Here is an 18,670-nt window from a genome sequence, read left to right as displayed (position 1 = left end):
AAAAACATCACCTACCACCCCCAAATCCAAGATTATCATGAGAATAAACGAAAAGTAGTTGAGGAAGCAGTTAAAATATTTATATTTTTTTCAAAGCTTTTTTGGTATGATGTACTAAGAGCCAGAAAATGCTCTCTTGTTGAAACAGCTAGAAAAATGATATGGTATCATTTAACGTTGACCCAATATTTCCACTTCAGAAATTAATCCTAAAAAAATTCCTAAACATTGAAAAATTGTTATATATAAAAATGTTTACTGTTGGGCCTCCCCTGGTGGTGCAGCGGTTGAGCGCTGGGCTGCAAAGCTGCCCACAGCCTCAGCAGCGCCGGTACGATCCCTGGCCACCAGCGAGGGTCTCCTCCACGCCCACTGCCCCCCTCAGCAGTGTATTTCGTCACTCTGCCTGTTCTGTTCCCCACTCTGGCTCTGGTGAATTCTCTCACCCTCCCACGCTTCTGACTGTAGCCAGTGCTTGTATGAATATATAAATACATCTTTTAAAAAAAAAAGTTTACTGTTACTTCATTTATTATGTTGAAAAAATTAGAAATAGGAGAATGGTTAGGTAAACTACTAGATAGGGAAAAAAGCTACAAAGTATCATTCAAAGGATAATCAGGGTCAATTTTAGATAATACACATGTATACAAGGGAAAAAAATATACTCCAAAGAGTAATCATGGAGTGGGAGTGGGGGGAGGTAGAAAGGGAGGATTGGTATGATAATTCACTGTTTCTCTACTGTTCTAAGTATCTATATTTTAATTAGCATCTATTATTTGTAAGAGGGAAAATGATAAAAAGCTTTAGAAGTGCTATGTAAAAGAAATATATTACTGTATTGGAAATTATGTCCCAATAGGTAGGAAATATTTTTATTATATAGACTCTCCCTTCTGGCAAAAGAGGGTATCAATCGTCTTACTTGAAATCTCCCCATCTTAAAAACACCAGCTCCTGAACTAGTTGTGAGGACAGGGCCTTCTGTGACTTGAGGAACTGAAACAAAGAAAAGGAAGAAAACAACTTAAATTAGCATCTTTTTAGTTAGCTTCTTTTCCCTTTGGCCAGAAATATAGCAAAATGAAAGCACATATCAGACAAAAAATATTAGAGGTAAAAAAAATTTCCTTACCTTTGCCTCCCTCCCTTTCCCTGTAGGCTTTGTCCAGCAAGGACAAAGTGCTATTATTTGCTGTCCTACTAGATTTATTTTTAGTCTGCAAATTTATTATCAATATTCTACCTTTCCTTGTATATATGCACAGAGGATATGACATCATTTGAAGGAATAAAAGTTGTATATAAGTAAAGCAGATTCCCAGGTTAACTACAACATTAAGAGATACTATAAAAAATAGGGAAACAGCAGTAAGAATTCAGTTAATATTTCTTTATTTAAAAGATAAATGGTATGATTTTTACCTAGAATATTAAGGATCCATTTTAAAATGAAAACCAGCTATGAGAAACTAGTTTATGCAAAATCTTAAAACAGGGCAGTATAAGTGTCAGACTCATTGATAGGTATGTTTGAGCAACTTTAAACTACTTCCTCCTCTTTCTTCCTTTCTAGGGACAGTCATTTGAGTTTAATTCTAACAATATTATAACTACGAACCAAAATTTTCTTTATTTTATACAACTGGTAGATTACTGACTTTGATATTTCCATTTCAGGGATCTATCTCAGGTCATTATATATAAATGTCTCCATTTTTTTAATTGGCTGTGTAGTGTTACACTATAAATGCATCATATATGTGTGTGTAAATATAATTTTTAAAAAATTACCATATTTGAACAGGGCTTCCTACTGATGGATATTTAAGTTACTCAGAACTTGTTGGTATAATAAAAGTTCTCTAATAAATATTCTCGTTAGAACTGTGGAATAAATACCTAAATATGAAAGTACTGTATCATCTCCACTGAATACTTTGATAGACATTACTAAACTGATCTCTAAAGAGGTTGTAAACTTCTGAATTTACCAATGAGAGATGAGAAATCTATCACTTGTAGAATTACTTTACATTTCTGTTATCATGAAGGGAGTTAAATATTTTCAAATTTTTTTGAAAATATTTCTTTTTCTAGAAACATACTGGATGGTCTCACTCATAGCAGGAATCTAGAAAACTTAAATAAGGGATCAGGAAAATGAATAACTATAAGAAAGTGAAAATCAAAATCAACAAAAAACTATGAACCAGAGACACTTTTTGGGGGGCCGGGAGGGGAGGGATTGGGGTCAGAATGGGGCATGTGCAGTTGTATGGGGGAATATAAAAATAAAATTTATTATTTAAAAAAAAAAATTTCTTTTTCTGATTTGTTGGATTATATTTTGGTCCATGCTGAACTTATAGAAACTTTTCATTTGCAAAACTAGTCCTTCTTGTGATATGAATATACACACATACACAGCACAGTTTTATAGTTATGTTTGGGCCAAATTATTTTATTTTGAATGCAGATTTGAAATTTATTACTGTTTCTAGGTTGAATATTACACTAAACATCTTCCTTTATATCAGGGATCAGCACACTATGATCCATGAACCAAATATAGCCCACTGCATGTTTCTGTAAATACATTTTTTTGGAACACAGTGAACATAATCATTTATATATTGTCTACTGTTGCCTTTGGGCTACCGTAGGGGATTTGAGTAGTTCTGGGAAAACCTATATGGTCAGCAAAGCCTAAAATATTTACTGTTTGTCCTCTTACAGAGAAAATTTGTTGACTCTGCTCTAAACAATTTAAAAAACAAAAGAAAAATAATCCTTTTGTTTTCTTACAGTATTATTTTCTGGTATCACTTTTCAACTTTGATACATTTGGCATTTATTTTGTTGTACACTAGTGTTCTACCTTTGTTTTTTTCCAGGTGGCTGTTTGGTTGTTCTGAACCATCCTTTCCTCACTGAATTAGAAAGTTACCTTGCCGCGGACCAGCCCAGCAGTGGCGGGAGATTGAGACAATCTCAGGGTTGAATGTGAATGAGCAAAAGGTGATCGAAGGAATTAGGGCGAGGGACAAGAAAGAATGACACACAGACACACTCAAGGGAGAGTGAAAATCTGAGTGCAATTTATTGAAAGCAATTTTCTCTTTTTATACATTTTTACAGTAATTACTTCATTGTGTTTTGCACAGTGTCTGGTTAATCATTTACCAAGGCATAAGTGCATATTGTGTCATATATCATTACATCTTGTTTATTATCTATCAAGAAATCAAGTGCAAATCAAGAACATTTCTTACTCTAATCTCCATACTGGAGGTTCACTCTAGCACATTTGCATTATGATTACATTGTTATTATTATTTTAGTATTATATTTTTCATATACTATTATTTATTCTTATACCTTTGTTTGGCTATATTATTTACTAAGTAATAGAATCAGTTTCCATGGCTGCATTCCTTTACTATGATCCTTGTTACTGGCAATGAGTAACAACATATTTTGGTGGTGCCTTAACAACGCCCAGGCCTAATTGTTCCAGTTATTCGTCATGGCTGAAAAGGTGGGAACCAAATTCCCCTCGGGGACTGCGTCTGTCTTAGGTTGTCAGAATTCACTTCCTGATCTTACCCGTCATTGACTGTCCAGTCCAGCGCACAGGGGCAGGGGGCTTATTATGCCACACTAGCACAGCCACCCAATTAATGCGAGATTGTGGCAATTGTCACATTGCTCTCAGGAGCCGCCACAGTTCCCCCTTTCTTTTTAAATTGAAGCTGCAAAATGCATATCACGACGAAGAATCTTCAGATTTTTGTTAAGTAGCTTTAAAAACACAGGCATTAAAAGGCAACCAACCAAAACAATGAGTGTAATCACTCCAAATGAAATTAAAAAATGCAGCCAATTTGAGGGAGCCAGAGAACGCAGAGAATCAGAAAATGTAGAAGCAAAATCAGACAATGCTGGTTCAGACAAATGCGCCTGGCTCATCGCAGAGATTTCTGCCTGAAGAGATGACATATCATGACTAGAGTCACTTTCACGCCAAACACCAAGCAGATGATTTTTAACAAAATTCCAATCAAGAGAAGAATTATAAGGTTTAGGTGTAACACAAATAAATTTAAATTGTGCATGACAACGAGTGGAGAGAAGTTTTTTGATTTGCTGTACTTCCTCTCCCAGTGCCAATACAGTTTTTTTAAGAGCATTAAGCTTTTGTTTCATTTTTTATCTATGGAATGTTGCAAAGCAAGTGCCAAAGTTACATTTTGTGTAAGATCATTAACAAAATGTGCTGTATGTGTTTCCTGTACCAAGGCAACAGATGATGCTGCAAGAGAAGTAACAATTGCAATCAGGGCAGTAATATGTAAAATAAGCGTAGCAACAAAATGTTTAGAATGAATTAAAGCATTGATTTTACTGAATAATTTGTAAAGCAATATTGTCAAACCATGGGGTATTTTGTAAATCCACAGGTAATATAACATAAGAAGGTCTATTTAACATAACCATAGTAGAAAAATTATGAACAATATTAGGAGTTAGGCAATTAGACAACACACATTTAGAACAGGTGACAGAATAGGAATTCCCATGGCAGGAAATGTTCATTGTGTTGGCAGATCCAAAAAGCAATGTATAGGGGTATTCAATGCAGGCACGAAGATTGAAATTTCATACGGCGTAGATATTTTGTCTGGTGCTAAAAAGTTTGATAGTATTCACAGCAGCAAAAAGACGAAAAAGTTCAAGTAAGCACGAGTTCCATTGGAAGTGGTGAAGAAGTAGGTGATCTGTGACTTTTCAGGTTTCAGTCAGTGCAGAGGAGGAACCAAGGTGTTGGTTTAATTTAGCAGGGACCAGATGGGTGAATTAGCATCATTAAACAAGTATTAGATAAATTAATAAAAAGGAACAAAAAAATTAGAGTACCATATAGATACTTTGTACATTTTTTACATAGAGGTGACTCAATATTTTTTTTTTTTTAATAAACACATTTAAACAAAGTAAATTATTAATATTTAACATAATTTTAAGGCATATATGCCTTGAATTATATTATAAAATTTGAACTAGTTTTTTTTTTCCAAAAATTAAAAAAAATTTTTGATAGTGATTGTAAGATTTGTTTTTATGAGAATTTATATAGGCGCCATTTATAATTAGTCCTCTAGAGGTCAAAAACAAAACAAAATAAAACAACACAAAACAAAACACAAAGACAGACAAACAGATACAGAGATCTCTTGATATATATATTTAAAATTTTGGCCATATGTATATAATTTAAGAGATAGTTATTTTATTAATTTTTGTGACGTCACTGAGGTTTTTTAATGAGTTAAAAGCTAAAAACTGTGCAGAAAATAAGTATTTAATTTTAATTATTATTAAAGACCTTGGGCTCGAGACCACAACAATCAGGCAGTTTTATTAACTTTTTTAGATAAGAGAATATTTTTTGAGTTTATATTTTTAAGAAGTGATTATTTGGCTTTAGGTTGTCAATGTTTTATTATACTGAGAGCAAGTATATATTAAAACAAAAAAGAATACTGTTATTTTGACAACAGAAGAAGAGGGAAATTTTTACAGTTTGTTTGTTTTTAGGCTTTTATTAAAATTTGAGGTTTGAATTTAGCTCAAATATGTTTGTATTATTATTTAATTTTTTTTTTTGTTTAATTAATTTTAACAAGAAATTTAACCTTTTACAGGTCCAATAAGTAAATCTAAAAACTTTTATTCAACCAATAAGCATTTTGTATAGCTTGTTAGCAAATTTAAAATAACTCAGTATTTTTTTTTACTTAGACAATTTAGACTTTAAAATTTAAAAAAAAAAAAAAACATAGGGAAATAAAACCTTTTTCCTAGAATGAACCAAAACAGTTTAGTCCCCCACAGCAGGAAGGCAGTAGAGACTTGCCAGTGATCCCAACACTGGAGAAAAAGTCCAGGCAGCTGCTTGTTGAGATCAGGGGCAGCCCCCACCCATTCGTTGCAGTGGGTTTAGAATATCATTATAAAAACCTTTAGTTATATTATATAGTTATATTTAACCATTTTTTATTACCTTAGCAATAGTAAATGAACTTTAAATATTATTATTTAGAAATATTTTATTTATTTATTTTAAAAGAATAAATGGCCTAACCACATACTTAGAATCAGAAAACAAAGTTAAAGGCTGAGCAAAATGCTCAAGTGTCATAATGACTAATTATTTCAGCCTGCTGAGCAGAGACATTTTTAGAGACTTTTTGCAAAGGTTTATGTCTAAGACTATAAACTGCAAAGACTCCAGATGAAGAGCCATCAGTGAAAATGACCTTTGTATTGGGTACAGGTTTAGAATTAATAATTTTTGGAAAAATAAGTTTAGTTTTTTCTGTAAATTTCAATAATGGATGTTGACGCAAATGAGATTTAACTTGTCCTGAAAAATTTTGTATGGCAACTCCCCAATCATTATTATTTTGCAATAAAAATTTAAATTGTGTTTTGTTATATGGAATTATTATATTATTTGGATCTCTGCCAAATAATTCTCGAGACCTCAGGATACCTTTTATGATTAACCAGGCACACATTAATGGATATGCAGTGACCACACGTGTTTGTACATGTGACAAGTGCAGCCATTTCAGGATGCCGTCTTGCCATAAGCAAGCTGTTGGAGTATAAACAGTCTGAATAATTAATAAGTCCCAAGTTTTTGAATAATTCACTTGAATAACTTTTGCTTTAGATAATTTTTGTTTAACCAATTTAATACTCTGCAATGCTTCCTGAGTTAATTTACGAGGAGATTTAGGGTTTGAATCTCCCTGTAAAATTGCAAAAAGTGGATGTAAATTTCTAGTAGTAATTTTTAAGTAAGGTCTTATCCAATTAATATTTCCCAATAATTTTTGGAAATCATTCAAAGTCTGTAGTTTATCAACACGAATCTGTAAATTTTGTGACATAATGCAATTATTATATATGACTTTTCCTAAATAATTTAAAGGTCTATCTTTTTGAATTTTATCAGGGGCCACTACTAGGCCATATGTAGTCAATTGTCCTATGAGATGTTTCAATATTAGATCCGCAATTTTTTTCATAGGATGACTTAGGAGAATATCATTCATATAATGAACAATGTAGGCCTCTGGAAATTTTAACCTTGTCTTTTGTAAAGCTTGATCTACAAACTTTTGACATAAAGTAGGAGAATTTTTCATACCTTGTGGCAAAACCTTCCATTGATAACGTTGCCACGGTTTCTGAAAATTACTAGATGGAATACTAAAGGCAAATTTTTTACAATCATCTGGATGTAATTTAATTGTAAAAAAGCAGTCTTGAAGGTCAATAATAATAACATAGCTGTTTTTTGGAACTGCTACAGGAGAGGGCAACCCTGGTTGTAGGGCCCCCATGTCTTGCATTGTGGCATTTACCGCTCTCAGATCCTGCAATAATCGCCATTTGCCAGATTTTTTCTTTATACAGAAAACAGGAGTATTCCAAGGACTCGTAGACAGTTCCAAATGACCTTTAGCTAATTGCTGAAAGCACAAGAATTTGCGCAATACGCTGATTTTTATGAATTTGTATTGTTTCCTTTAAAGGTCTGATCATAACTTTAATTTTTCCAGTAAAATCAGAGTCTACAATGCCCGGAAGTACTTCAAAATTCTTTTTATAATTTGAACTACGGCCAATTATCAGCCCCACTGTTCCTTGGGGTAGTGGTCCCTTTAAGCAGGTTTCAATAGGTGTAACTCCATCGATGGCTGAAAGAATAACATCAGCAACCGATGCAAGATCAAGTCCGGCACTTCCTGGAGTGCCTCTAGGTAATTCATGTATGGTTACAGTAGAGTCAGGCGCTTCAGTCGGTGTGATGTTGTTAGGCGCCGAGTCAGACCCTCTTTCGTTTACGGGGCTGAGGGCTTGCCCCTCTGAGAGGAGAGTTTTGTTTTTGATTCTTTTTTATTTGTTTTAATTTATGTCCATCCTTATGTCACTTACTGTTCCTGGAGGAGGGGTGTGCAGCCTCTTTGGTTTAGAGCATTTACATTGTTTTTTCTTGTTAAAATAATTTGGAGCCATAAGAGTATTTTGTGGCACGGGGTTTTGTTTTGGTTCTGTTGTCCTACAAAGATCAGCAAATGCTTCTTGAAAGTCACTATTATCCTCATCACCCATAACTTCTGCATATTCAGGATCTCCAGGGTGACAATCTACAAGTTTTCCTTCTGCAATAGGTGCAGTAGGGAACTCAGCACCCGAATATGTTTTAGATTTATTGGCAAAAGGAACAGCTTCCTGATCACTACTTTTTTTTGAGATTTCTCCTTTCCATAGATCTGCTTCTGTAGTATCAACTAATAAATTTCTAATTTGTACCCATAGAGGAAAAGCCTGAACGGGCACCTGTGTAGGGCCGTTTTGAATATAAAATTTTTGAATTTTTTTTTTTCTACACGTATCCAATTTGTCAAAGACAAACTGCCCTCTTCAGGAAACCAGGGGCAGATTCTTAAAATAAACTCATAAAATTTACTGAGGGATCTGTTACTTATTGTCATCCCTCGGCTTTTCAACATGTGACTTAAAACTGAAAGGAAAAGTCCTCTATTTCTAGAGTAAGAGTGTCCCATAGTTATGGATTACTCGCCTTCTTTAACTGGTCAGCCTTTACCAGCGGGCCCGCGGCGCCCCGACGAGACTCCCTATCCTTCGATAATAAAGGAAAATATAAAAGTGAAGAGATAGCTTACCTAGAGCTCATTCCTCGCGAACACGTCTTCTTCTTAAGGAAAACCCTAGAGAGTGGATCGCTTAGAAAGCGAAACTAAAAACACTCAGCGATGCTCGCCTGACCGTACTCCTCGCGGAGTATTAGAAAGCCTTGGTATAGGGGTGACCGTATAAGCCCCGGTCTCGGACTCCCAAGGGAGACCCCACTAAACCGTGACGGCTTTCGCGGAACTGCAGGTACGAGCCCACACAGGCTCCGCGGCTCAAAAGAGCCTTGGAGCGCAAACACAAGCACTCACACTAACATACACGCAGGCACACAAAGCAGAGAAGGCCAAATCGTCCAGCTTCACAGAGCTCCCACAGTTTGGGACTCGGGCCCCACGTTTGGGCGCCAGCTGCCGCGGACCAGCCCAGCAGTGGCGGGAGATTGAGACAATCTCAGGGTTGAATGTGAATGAGCAAAAGGTGATCGAAGGAATTAGGGCGAGGGACAAGAAAGAATGACACACAGACACACTCAAGGGAGAGTGAAAATCTGAGTGCAATTTATTGAAAGCAATCTTCTCTTTTTATACATTTTTACAGTAATTACTTCATTGTGTTTTGCACAGTGTCTGGTTAATCATTTACCAAGGCATAAGTGCATATTGTGTCATATATCATTACATCTTGTTTATTATCTATCAAGAAATCAAGTGCAAATCAAGAACATTTCTTACTCTAATCTCCATACTGGAGGTTCACTCTAGCACATTTGCATTATGATTACATTGTTATTATTATTTTAGTATTATATTTTTCATATACTATTATTTATTCTTATACCTTTGTTTGGCTATATTATTTACTAAGTAATAGAATCAGTTTCCATGGCTGCATTCCTTTACTATGATCCTTGTTACTGGCAATGAGTAACAACATATTTTGGTGGTGCCTTAACAACGCCCAGGCCTAATTGTTCCAGTTATTCGTCATGGCTGAAAAGGTGGGAACCAAATTCCCCTCGGGGACTGCGTCTGTCTTAGGTTGTCAGAATTCACTTCCTGATCTTACCCGTCATTGACTGTCCAGTCCAGCGCACAGGGGCAGGGGGCTTATTATGCCACACTAGCACAGCCACCCAATTAATGCGAGATTGTGGCAATTGTCACATTGCTCTCAGGAGCCGCCACATTACCTTTTCATACTTTACATTCCCCTTCGGTCAGTCCATTTCTAGAATTTTCTAGTCTAGTTCATTAATTTTAAGTGACTTATTTTAAAGTGAGAGTCAATTCAGAATGTAATTGCCTTGAAAATTTAGAGGTCTCCAAGTGAAATTCAGTATTTAAAGAAGACAGGAAGAAGTAAGAGCATGCAGGTAATCTTATTTTTATATTAGGAAAGTACATTTATGTCTGATGGTGTTGAGGATGAATATATCAATACTATAAAGAGAATTAACATTAAGCAAGTGCTATAGAAAATTACACTGAATAATTACAGCCTACATTTAATTATTTTCATTTATGAATATAAATAATTTGGAAAGAAAACATGACTAAAATAGAAACTAAATCTCACGTGTTCTGTGGGACTGATGAACTGGTAAAAACCAATTCAATGACGTAAGCTGATTTGAACTTACGGCTAAGCACATGGTGATAAAAGTTCTTATACATTTTTGTTGGTATGGGTAATTTTTACAAAATAAAGTTGGAAATATGGCCGTCAAAAGAGATTTATTTATGAACATGCCAATTCTAAAGACTCCAAAATAGATAAAGTAATGCTTTCAATTAAGATTAATGGAAATCTTAAGATGTATGTTTCTATCACCCATGCTGTTTAGGTTTATCTCTTATTTCTATAATATTTGGTGTCACAAAAGTCAAGAGTAAATTAACTTTTATAAATATACTTGCATTTCCTAATCTTTCATAGCAAGGATGTGACCTACTTAGTAACAAAGAGCCTTATGCTAAGAAACTATCATTACTCCTTGCATGTCTCCCTTGAAAAAAATAAACAACTGTAAAAGATCTATTCCTTTACTAATATTTCATGCTCTTAATAATAGTATCAATGTTTCTTGGTCATGAAATATGTAAAAGTGTTCCTTAAAATAGTCTCAAGTACACCTACATTCTCAAGAGATGTGTCTCTGAAACAGTTAACCTCTATAATCAATTCACACGGAAGGGCTGGGAGTGGTAATTAACTAAGAAGGATGCATCTTACCATCCTTCTGAAGCTGTGCTCCTGCTTCTGTAACTGCTGTTGGAGCCACCATGGACACAGGCTGCAAAATATACACAGAGACACCACAAAATCTTTAGTTTCAGTCATTCTTAAACTTTTATCCTGCTACTTTTACTCTGGTCTTTATAAATGGCAGAAAAGGAAAAAAAAGGGGGAAGAAAGATAGTATATATGTAAAGAAACACATGTCTGAGGGAATTTCCTATTATATTTTTAAAGCAGGCTAAAAGTAAGTGATACAAAATAAGACAAATTTTTAAAGTTTTTAGTCTTAAACTCTTCTACTTTGCTGAATTTTTTTCACAGAATACATGGATATTCACAGAAAAGTAGTTTTAATCAGAACATTAATTACTGTGTCACAAGAATAAATGAAGAATTTAAAACTGAAAAGTATAATCTCCTCCAAAGCTTAAATACAAAATCATAGGCTTGATCTGTGGTATACAATTCAGATATAAGACAAGAAAGCAGCTTTCAAATCAAGTATTTCCCATAGCTACACTACTGGATCAGTGCTACTCTTTTGTTAGTCTATCTCATTCTATTGACTGGAATAAGCAAAGACTCTGAGTAGGTGCTAAAGAGACTGATAATGGTTTGAGGTTACAGCTTAGTATGTTCTAGGAACATACTACATTAGGGTTATGAGAAGATTTTATTAAGATTTTCAGCACTTACACCAACTGTAGATGTCACCGCAATAGTTTCTGGACTAAGTGTTCTTCGCAACTGAGCATCAAGATCTTCTAGAGGCTGCTGGGACTGCATGAAAACCACCACAGCAAGATTAAATTTTGACATATTCAGAGATGCTATATATAGCCAAATTATAGGAGACATACTGTTTTACGCTTTAGATGACCTCAATATAACATCTATCTATTCTCTGAACACAAATCTCAACATCCTAAATCCAATTTAGTTAAACTGCTTGGATGAGTCTCAAAAATTAAGTCAATCTCTCAAAGTCTTAGAGAGAAACTTAACTATGTTTATGTTTCTAGAGTTTCAAAGTCTTTTTTTGCCATCTATATATGATATTACTCAAAGTGATACAAAAATTGTCAGTCTTCTCTTTAAAAATACATTCTGCAAAATTGATCAGGATTTATTAATATACTTAGAATATTATATGTTTCCTATTTTTCAGTTTTGTCCATCTTTCTGAGAATATGTCCTTATGACCAAAAGATGGCATTATCTTATATGTCACTATCAACCAACGTTACTTTTTCAAGTGTTAACAATTTAAGTTTTTATATACTATAGATGGCAGCAAGGAGGAACTGAAGTCTGGGCATTCATTCCATCCTAGAGACCAGGCCTCAAATCACCCACCCACAACCATAACCTTTTACCCTTTGCCACAGTCTTTTAACCCTATATCTATCTGGGCTTCTATCAACTTGTTCTCTTACAGCCTTATCCCTCTGTAGGTAGATGCTATCACTGACCAGAACCCCTCCACATATCTTATTTACTATTTTTTCATACCTTGAGCTCTCGTCTCTTAGCTCAAACACCAAGTTTTTATATGAGAGATTTAAAACTCCTAATTTATACACTTTCACAATGCAACTTTTTCAAAATCCAGTGGCTGATAAAGTGGTTCTCTTGGAGTAAATACTCTATTATGGCAAATTATTTAAACCATGTCCTATTATATATATATCTGGGATGGAAGAAGTAGGGATAATTCAGACTTCCCAAGTTGGTAATTTACCATGGTGTTTTTTTTTTTTAGCCTATGATACTAAAATAAATTCCTAATTCACTTTCAATGCTTATTAGTTTGTCCCATTTCTAGAGTTTTCCCAAGTACTATGAATACAATGGATTTGTAATGAGTATTTTCCTTATGGAAATTTAACTAAATGGGCTGGATGGTGGGGTGGGAAAGGGAAATAATTTAAATATTGTAGGCAATTCTGACCACCATTTCATCAAATGAGCACAAGTGAGTATAAGAGGGAAATCTCACATTCATGTTGCTGGTTTCAGTTCCTCTATGAGTAATCTTATGTTAGCTGAGCTATGTAGTTTTGATATTTAAAGACATAATACATTTTTCATGAACACGACCCTTTATTCACCTATATGTAAGTCTCCTACATCATCACTGAAACAAATGTAAAATATTCAAATAAAAACTTTGCTGCATTGAACTCATAAAAAAGGGAATTATCAATGTAGTAACATTTCCTAGGGAGCTGTCAAAATCAATTTTCATTACATATAATATTTTCCTTTTATAATGGTACAGAACCTAATCTCATACGAAGATACAATTTCACTATTCCACAAAGTGTGAATGATTGGAGTTATTTAGCCAGTGTCAATTTTTGCTATTTTCTTCCTTCATGAGATATGAAAAAATATTAAGAGTTTTCTAGATAACTTTAAGCAACATTACAAACAAAAGAACTGTAAAGTTCTTTTAAGTAAGGTCTGAGTCATTTACCATACTGATTTAAAAGAAAGTTGTTACTAATGAAAATTAAATAGGAGTGAGAAGCCGAGATCATGCAATGGAGAATTTAAATAAGCTTTGTGAAAGAAAGCCAGGGCACAAAAAGATAACTGCCAAGTCTTGGGGCACCTGAGTTAGTGAAGGTCCTGGAAAAGGTGGCAGCTGCTCGCTGGGTGGAGTACCAGCTGGAGGTTCAGTACCTACTGGCAGCACCTATAGACAATGAAGGGAAATTCAAGTTCATGAGACACTAAGAGTAAAGAATGTACAATGAAGAGCAAACCAACTAATCTGAATGCAGAAGCCTAAGAATAAACTATCTAAGTAAGGCATGTTTGTCACCTGGGTTACACTCTGGGATCTATCTTGAAAGAAGGAATTATATCAGTGATACTACTATAAGATACCAATAAAGTTAATAGTAAAATTTAGTAAAAAGTTATTCCCTAAGGAAAATAGAGAAAAAAGGGTATAGGACATGACAGGCACAGTCCAGATATTCTTGAACCACTTATTTGGTACAGTATTACCTATCAGGCTTTTCCTAAAATCAAGAAGACTTTTCTGAGAATTTAAAACAATTCAGAAATAGGGGGCCTCCTTGGTGGTGCAAGGGGCTAAGTCTCAGCACCATGAAGCTATCAACAGCCACTGCATCAAGAGTTTGATCCCTGGTCAGGGAGCTAACCCACATGGTGCAACAGACCTCTCCTGTCCCGCCCGCTGCTCCCCTCAGCAGTGTTATTTCAATCTGCCTGATCTGCTCTCCATGCTGTCTCTGGTGAATCCTCTCACCCCATCCCCACACCTCTAGCCTACACCCCAGCTCTTGTATGCATGAATAAAACAAATCTTAAAAAAAAAAAAAATTCAGAAATAAGCAAGGGGCAGGTCTGATTAAAAAGAAAAAAGCACCAAAAATCTAATGCTATAAAGCAATTTGTATTTTATCTTAGTGGACGCCTCTATATTATAAAAAAAAAGACTTTCATATGAATGGCAAAGCAGAAAGATAAGTGAAGCATACAATACAGTAGAAAAAAATACAGTGTTGTTATTTGGAGAAGACCAGAGGTTAAAGAAGCAGAATGAGAGGAAATCTACCACAGCAGAACTAGAAAACATTTTAGTTATTTTATTCCTAGGATTAGATTCTCTTTTCTTCCTCTTATCTATGTCATTACCCACTTCCAATTTTTTTTATAAACCCCAACTTGATCATGTGCAGTTTAAGGAAAACAGAAAATCTGCTTTATCTTCACTGAAACAGATTGTGAACTGATGTTACTATGAATAATCTGACAGCAGGTACATTTATTTCCCTTTTGGGATATAAAATTCCTTCAGTTTGGAGCAATTGGGAAGAAGTACCTGTATTTTACCTGATTAATATAGTCTGAGAAAATTGTAAGATATAATTAATATCATATTTCAAAAGAAAAAAAATCCCATGATCAATGTACACATATCCTCAATCACTTGCAATATATTTAATCAAGTGCCACAATAGGCCAGGCAGCATTATAACTACATTAATAATTTGCAATTACTGGTGGAAAGCGTGATCACAGTTATCAAATTATGTCTAAACAAGAATCTTACAGGAGTCTTAGTTAAAGGTGGCTTTGCTGGAGCAGTTACAGGCTTCACTCCTGGTGCAGTGCTGACTGAGGCTGAAACGTAACTCACTGGTGTAGAAACTTGCCCAGGTGTAACCACTGGCATTGCTGGCAAACCAGTTGTTCCTATTGGTAAACTGGTTGGTGGTAAGCAAGTACTTGTGGTGGAAGTCATGAGTTTACTTGGGGCAACAGCAGTGGTTGGGATGCCTGGCGTGACAGTGGTCTCTACTACTAGTGATGTTTCCAGTGAGACAGGGGCATGCTGAGCTCCAGATGAACTGTGTTCACTAAAGAGAGATCGCAGTTTTTCCTCTAGAGTCTTTATATCATCTATCCCAGCTTTGGGCTGTGTATCAGCATCTATTTCAGGACAATGCATATGGGGCTGGTTGGGAAGCAAAGCTGGTTGAGGCTGACTATGAATTAGTGTCTGCTGTACAGCAGGCACATTGGCAACAGGTTGTGCCAAGGGTGGGATACTAGGTACTTGGGGTAATAATGGTGTAGCAGTAGGTCCTACTGCTTGTGGAAGGACAGGAGTAGAACCTATAGTTGGTGGGATGACCAAGGGATGCAATCCACCAGGCTGAGAAATAGAACTAGATACTCCTGCTCCAGGGGAAGAAGAGGAAGATGATGTTGAGAGGGTCAAAGCCAATCCAGTTGTACTGCTATGAGATGTTTTATCTAGTGAGTGTGCACTAACCACCACTGTTTCAGCTAGAGTAGGCGCAGAGGTGCTGCAGCTAAGCTGAAGGGATGGAAATGAAGTGGTAGTAGAAACTGATGTTAATGTGGCTCCCCCAGTAGTACTGCCTGCTGTTTGCTGAGATAATACAGGTGGAGGCTTAGCACCTGGGACAGCAGCATTGCCCACTGCAGAGGCTGAAGGTGTTGAAAGTGGTACAGACGGGTAAGTGCCTATACTAGAAACAATGGTCCCAGATATGGGAGCCTGAACTGACTGGGATGTTGATATCGAGACAATGGCAGGTATGGTGATGCTTGTTACCACATTGGAAAGTACTGGTGATTCAGAGGCAGGTGGTATAGGGAGACCACTTGAAGTTATTACACATGAGCTGGTGGCAGCCCCAACAACCCCTTTTTCAGTGGGTACTGTAATATCAGATTGAATTACTGATGTGGAGATGGCATTAAGAGGGCTGCTAGTTGCAGGGACTAATACTGAAGATGTGGCTGCTGTTGGGGTTGGAACTCCAGCAATATTACTCATTGCTGGAGGAGGTACTACTGGAAATGTTGGTCCTGTCTGACTAAAATTGGGAGGTGCTGTATTGGGTCCTTCTGTCATTTGGCCATGCCTAAGTTCAGAAAAAGCCTGCTGTAGACTAAGGGATGAAGCAGAGTGAGACAAGTTCATTCCAGATGTTGAAGCAGCAACTGAAAGGAAAAACAGTATGTTTAGAATCAGTTCATTTAAAAAGGAGAATATTCAAAAGACTGTCCTAAAAATCTATTTTTGGTTTAAAACAATGCCACATACCAACAAAGCTAAAAACCTCTCCAAGGAAATGAAGAGGCTCTAACTCAAAGTTAAATAGCAATTTGATCAAAATAAGCTTGTATGAGGAACAATACAGAGTAATCTCAAAGTGCATACAATAGTATTAAATGGAGAAACCAAACATACTATTGTATCTACACAGTGTCTTCTAGTGTATCTAGTATGGCCATTCTTTTGGGCTATTTTTCTCTTACCCTCTCTATTCATCATCTATTCCTATCCTTCATATAGTTTATCTGCTAGTCATAATCTCAATTTTTCTACTCTTTATTGTCTATGTCATCACTTGAACTACTGCTTGATGACCACACTTGCAATATAGCAGAGAAACTATAGAATTTACACAAGTATGTGGTAAAAAATTCCCTTACCTGTATCTGATATTTCATTGCTGAAAATTTTTGATTCTCGTAAACGACTTTCTGGCACAGGACTCACTATAAACCGTCTTCCAGCAGAATGCACAACTTGAGTTAACGAACTAGTAGTAATGCCTGGTTAAAAAGAAGAAGACCATTTACAATGTTTTACTTACACAAACACACACGACCACCAATATGCAGCTTCACGATTTCATCATGGTTTAAACCATCTTTGGTAAAAGAAAACAAAGATATGAAAGAAATTCACCTATTTGCTGTGGTGGGGAAGATGCAGGAAGTGGTTGTTTGAATTCTCCTTCCAGTTTCTGTAACAAATAAAGGAATTAAATTGATTCTCAAATGCAATCTCAACAATTAGGCAAAACAAAATGACCACATGTAAAGAGGCTATCAATGGTTGATAATTTCCGTTGTAGTTGTAATGTGGTATCATGGGACATTTTTGCATGGCAAATTCTGCATTATAGAAATATTTCAAGTAAACAAAGTTTCACAATGGGAATGGTAAACCTACCTGAGAACCTGAAAAGCCATAGTCATCTTTTCCCTGTAGACTCTCTAATCCCTGGTCACCCTCTGGCTCCACACTGACATCCTCACTGAGCATTTCATCAGCTTTTTCAATAATTTCCCGCACTTGATCCACAAATGAATCTCTCTCAATTGCTAAAATGAAGTCATTGTTCACCTGTAACAAAAATATGATGTCAGTTTAATAAAGTTTCTCAAGTTTTACGTTTTTCAATTACCACTTTCATGACTTCTGCTCTATCTGCGTAACACCTGCTTTTATTTGCTACGTGAGTTTTGCAATGCCTATTTAGACACGTCTGAGACAAAAACATTTCTAAATCACAGGTTTAGTACATTATTTATAGTCAGAATGAAAGAAGTGCTTAATGCCAAAACAGATTACAAAATACTGCATATTTATGTAGGGCAGTGGATATTAAGATCAAGTACTAATACCAAATGTGGAATTCAAAATGCAGACATACCATAATTGTTGCTATCTCCTCAGGGTTGTCACCATCTAAATCAAATTTGAATGTAACCATTTTCCGATTGTGGGTCTCTAACTGACATTCTACTACCCGGTCACCTTTATTTGAAACCTAGAAAGAAAAAAGCAAAAAGCACTACATATTTCAGAGGATACATTCACAGCTTTGTTACTGATTTTGAGAAAGTAACGCAGATTACCACATGAACTTAATCCTGATGTCACTACTCCCTGGATCACCGGCACTTTGCCTCCATACTAAGAATAAGGAAACCTTTGACGATGATTAGCCTTTGTGTAACTAACTGATCTTCAATGCAATGAAGACTGCAATAAAGACTATGGAAGGAATATGAAGTCTTTCTTCTACAAAGTAAACTTCTTCCTCTTGTTTTTTTTTTTTGTTTTTGTTTTGTGGGTCCCACGCCAGTGGCCGGGGAACGAACCGGCGCTGCAGAGGCTGTGGGCAGCCTCGCAGCCCAGTGCTGAACCGCTGTGCCACCAGGGGAGGCCTACAAAGTAAACTTCTTTATTCTTTTCCTATATTTAAAAAAGATATAATTAAATGAAACATTTAAGCAAGAAATAATTTTAAAAAAACCCTGAAATAAATTGGTTTACAACAATGCATAGGATTCAGAGATAAAGGATCACCTTTCAGAGCACGTC

At 35.7% G+C, this 18,670-nt stretch overlaps 1 protein-coding gene across 8 annotated transcripts in view; it reads right to left on the bottom strand.

The window, feature by feature from the left end:
• The window catches only part of WNK1 (WNK lysine deficient protein kinase 1), a gene marked incomplete at both ends in the record, with an annotated part of 127,719 nt that overhangs the window by 11,097 nt on the left and 97,952 nt on the right, over positions 1-18,670 (bottom strand). For 4 of the 8 annotated variants that reach the window (XM_084254688.1, XM_084254687.1, XM_084254690.1 and 1 more), the window contains 9 exons: positions 929-993; positions 10,972-11,032; positions 11,674-11,757; positions 13,595-13,678; positions 15,068-16,491; positions 16,987-17,109; positions 17,246-17,303; positions 17,513-17,686; positions 17,997-18,113. In XM_084254688.1, coding sequence (XP_084110814.1) covers positions 929-993; positions 10,972-11,032; positions 11,674-11,757; positions 13,595-13,678; positions 15,068-16,491; positions 16,987-17,109; positions 17,246-17,303; positions 17,513-17,686; positions 17,997-18,113 — 2,190 coding nt within the window. Of the gene's footprint in view, positions 1-928; positions 1,003-10,971; positions 11,033-11,673; positions 11,758-13,594; positions 13,679-15,067; positions 16,492-16,986; positions 17,110-17,245; positions 17,304-17,512; positions 17,687-17,996; positions 18,114-18,670 lie in introns of all 8 variants that reach the window. The other 4 variants (XM_084254686.1, XM_084254689.1, XM_084254692.1 and 1 more) reach the window with 2 other exon arrangements.

Source organism: Talpa europaea (genome assembly GCF_964194135.1).
Source record: "Talpa europaea genome assembly, chromosome: 15".
NCBI lineage: Eukaryota > Metazoa > Chordata > Mammalia > Eulipotyphla > Talpidae > Talpa > Talpa europaea.
Note: the sequence above shows the minus strand (reverse complement) of the source record. Positions and strands in the feature narration are given on the sequence as shown.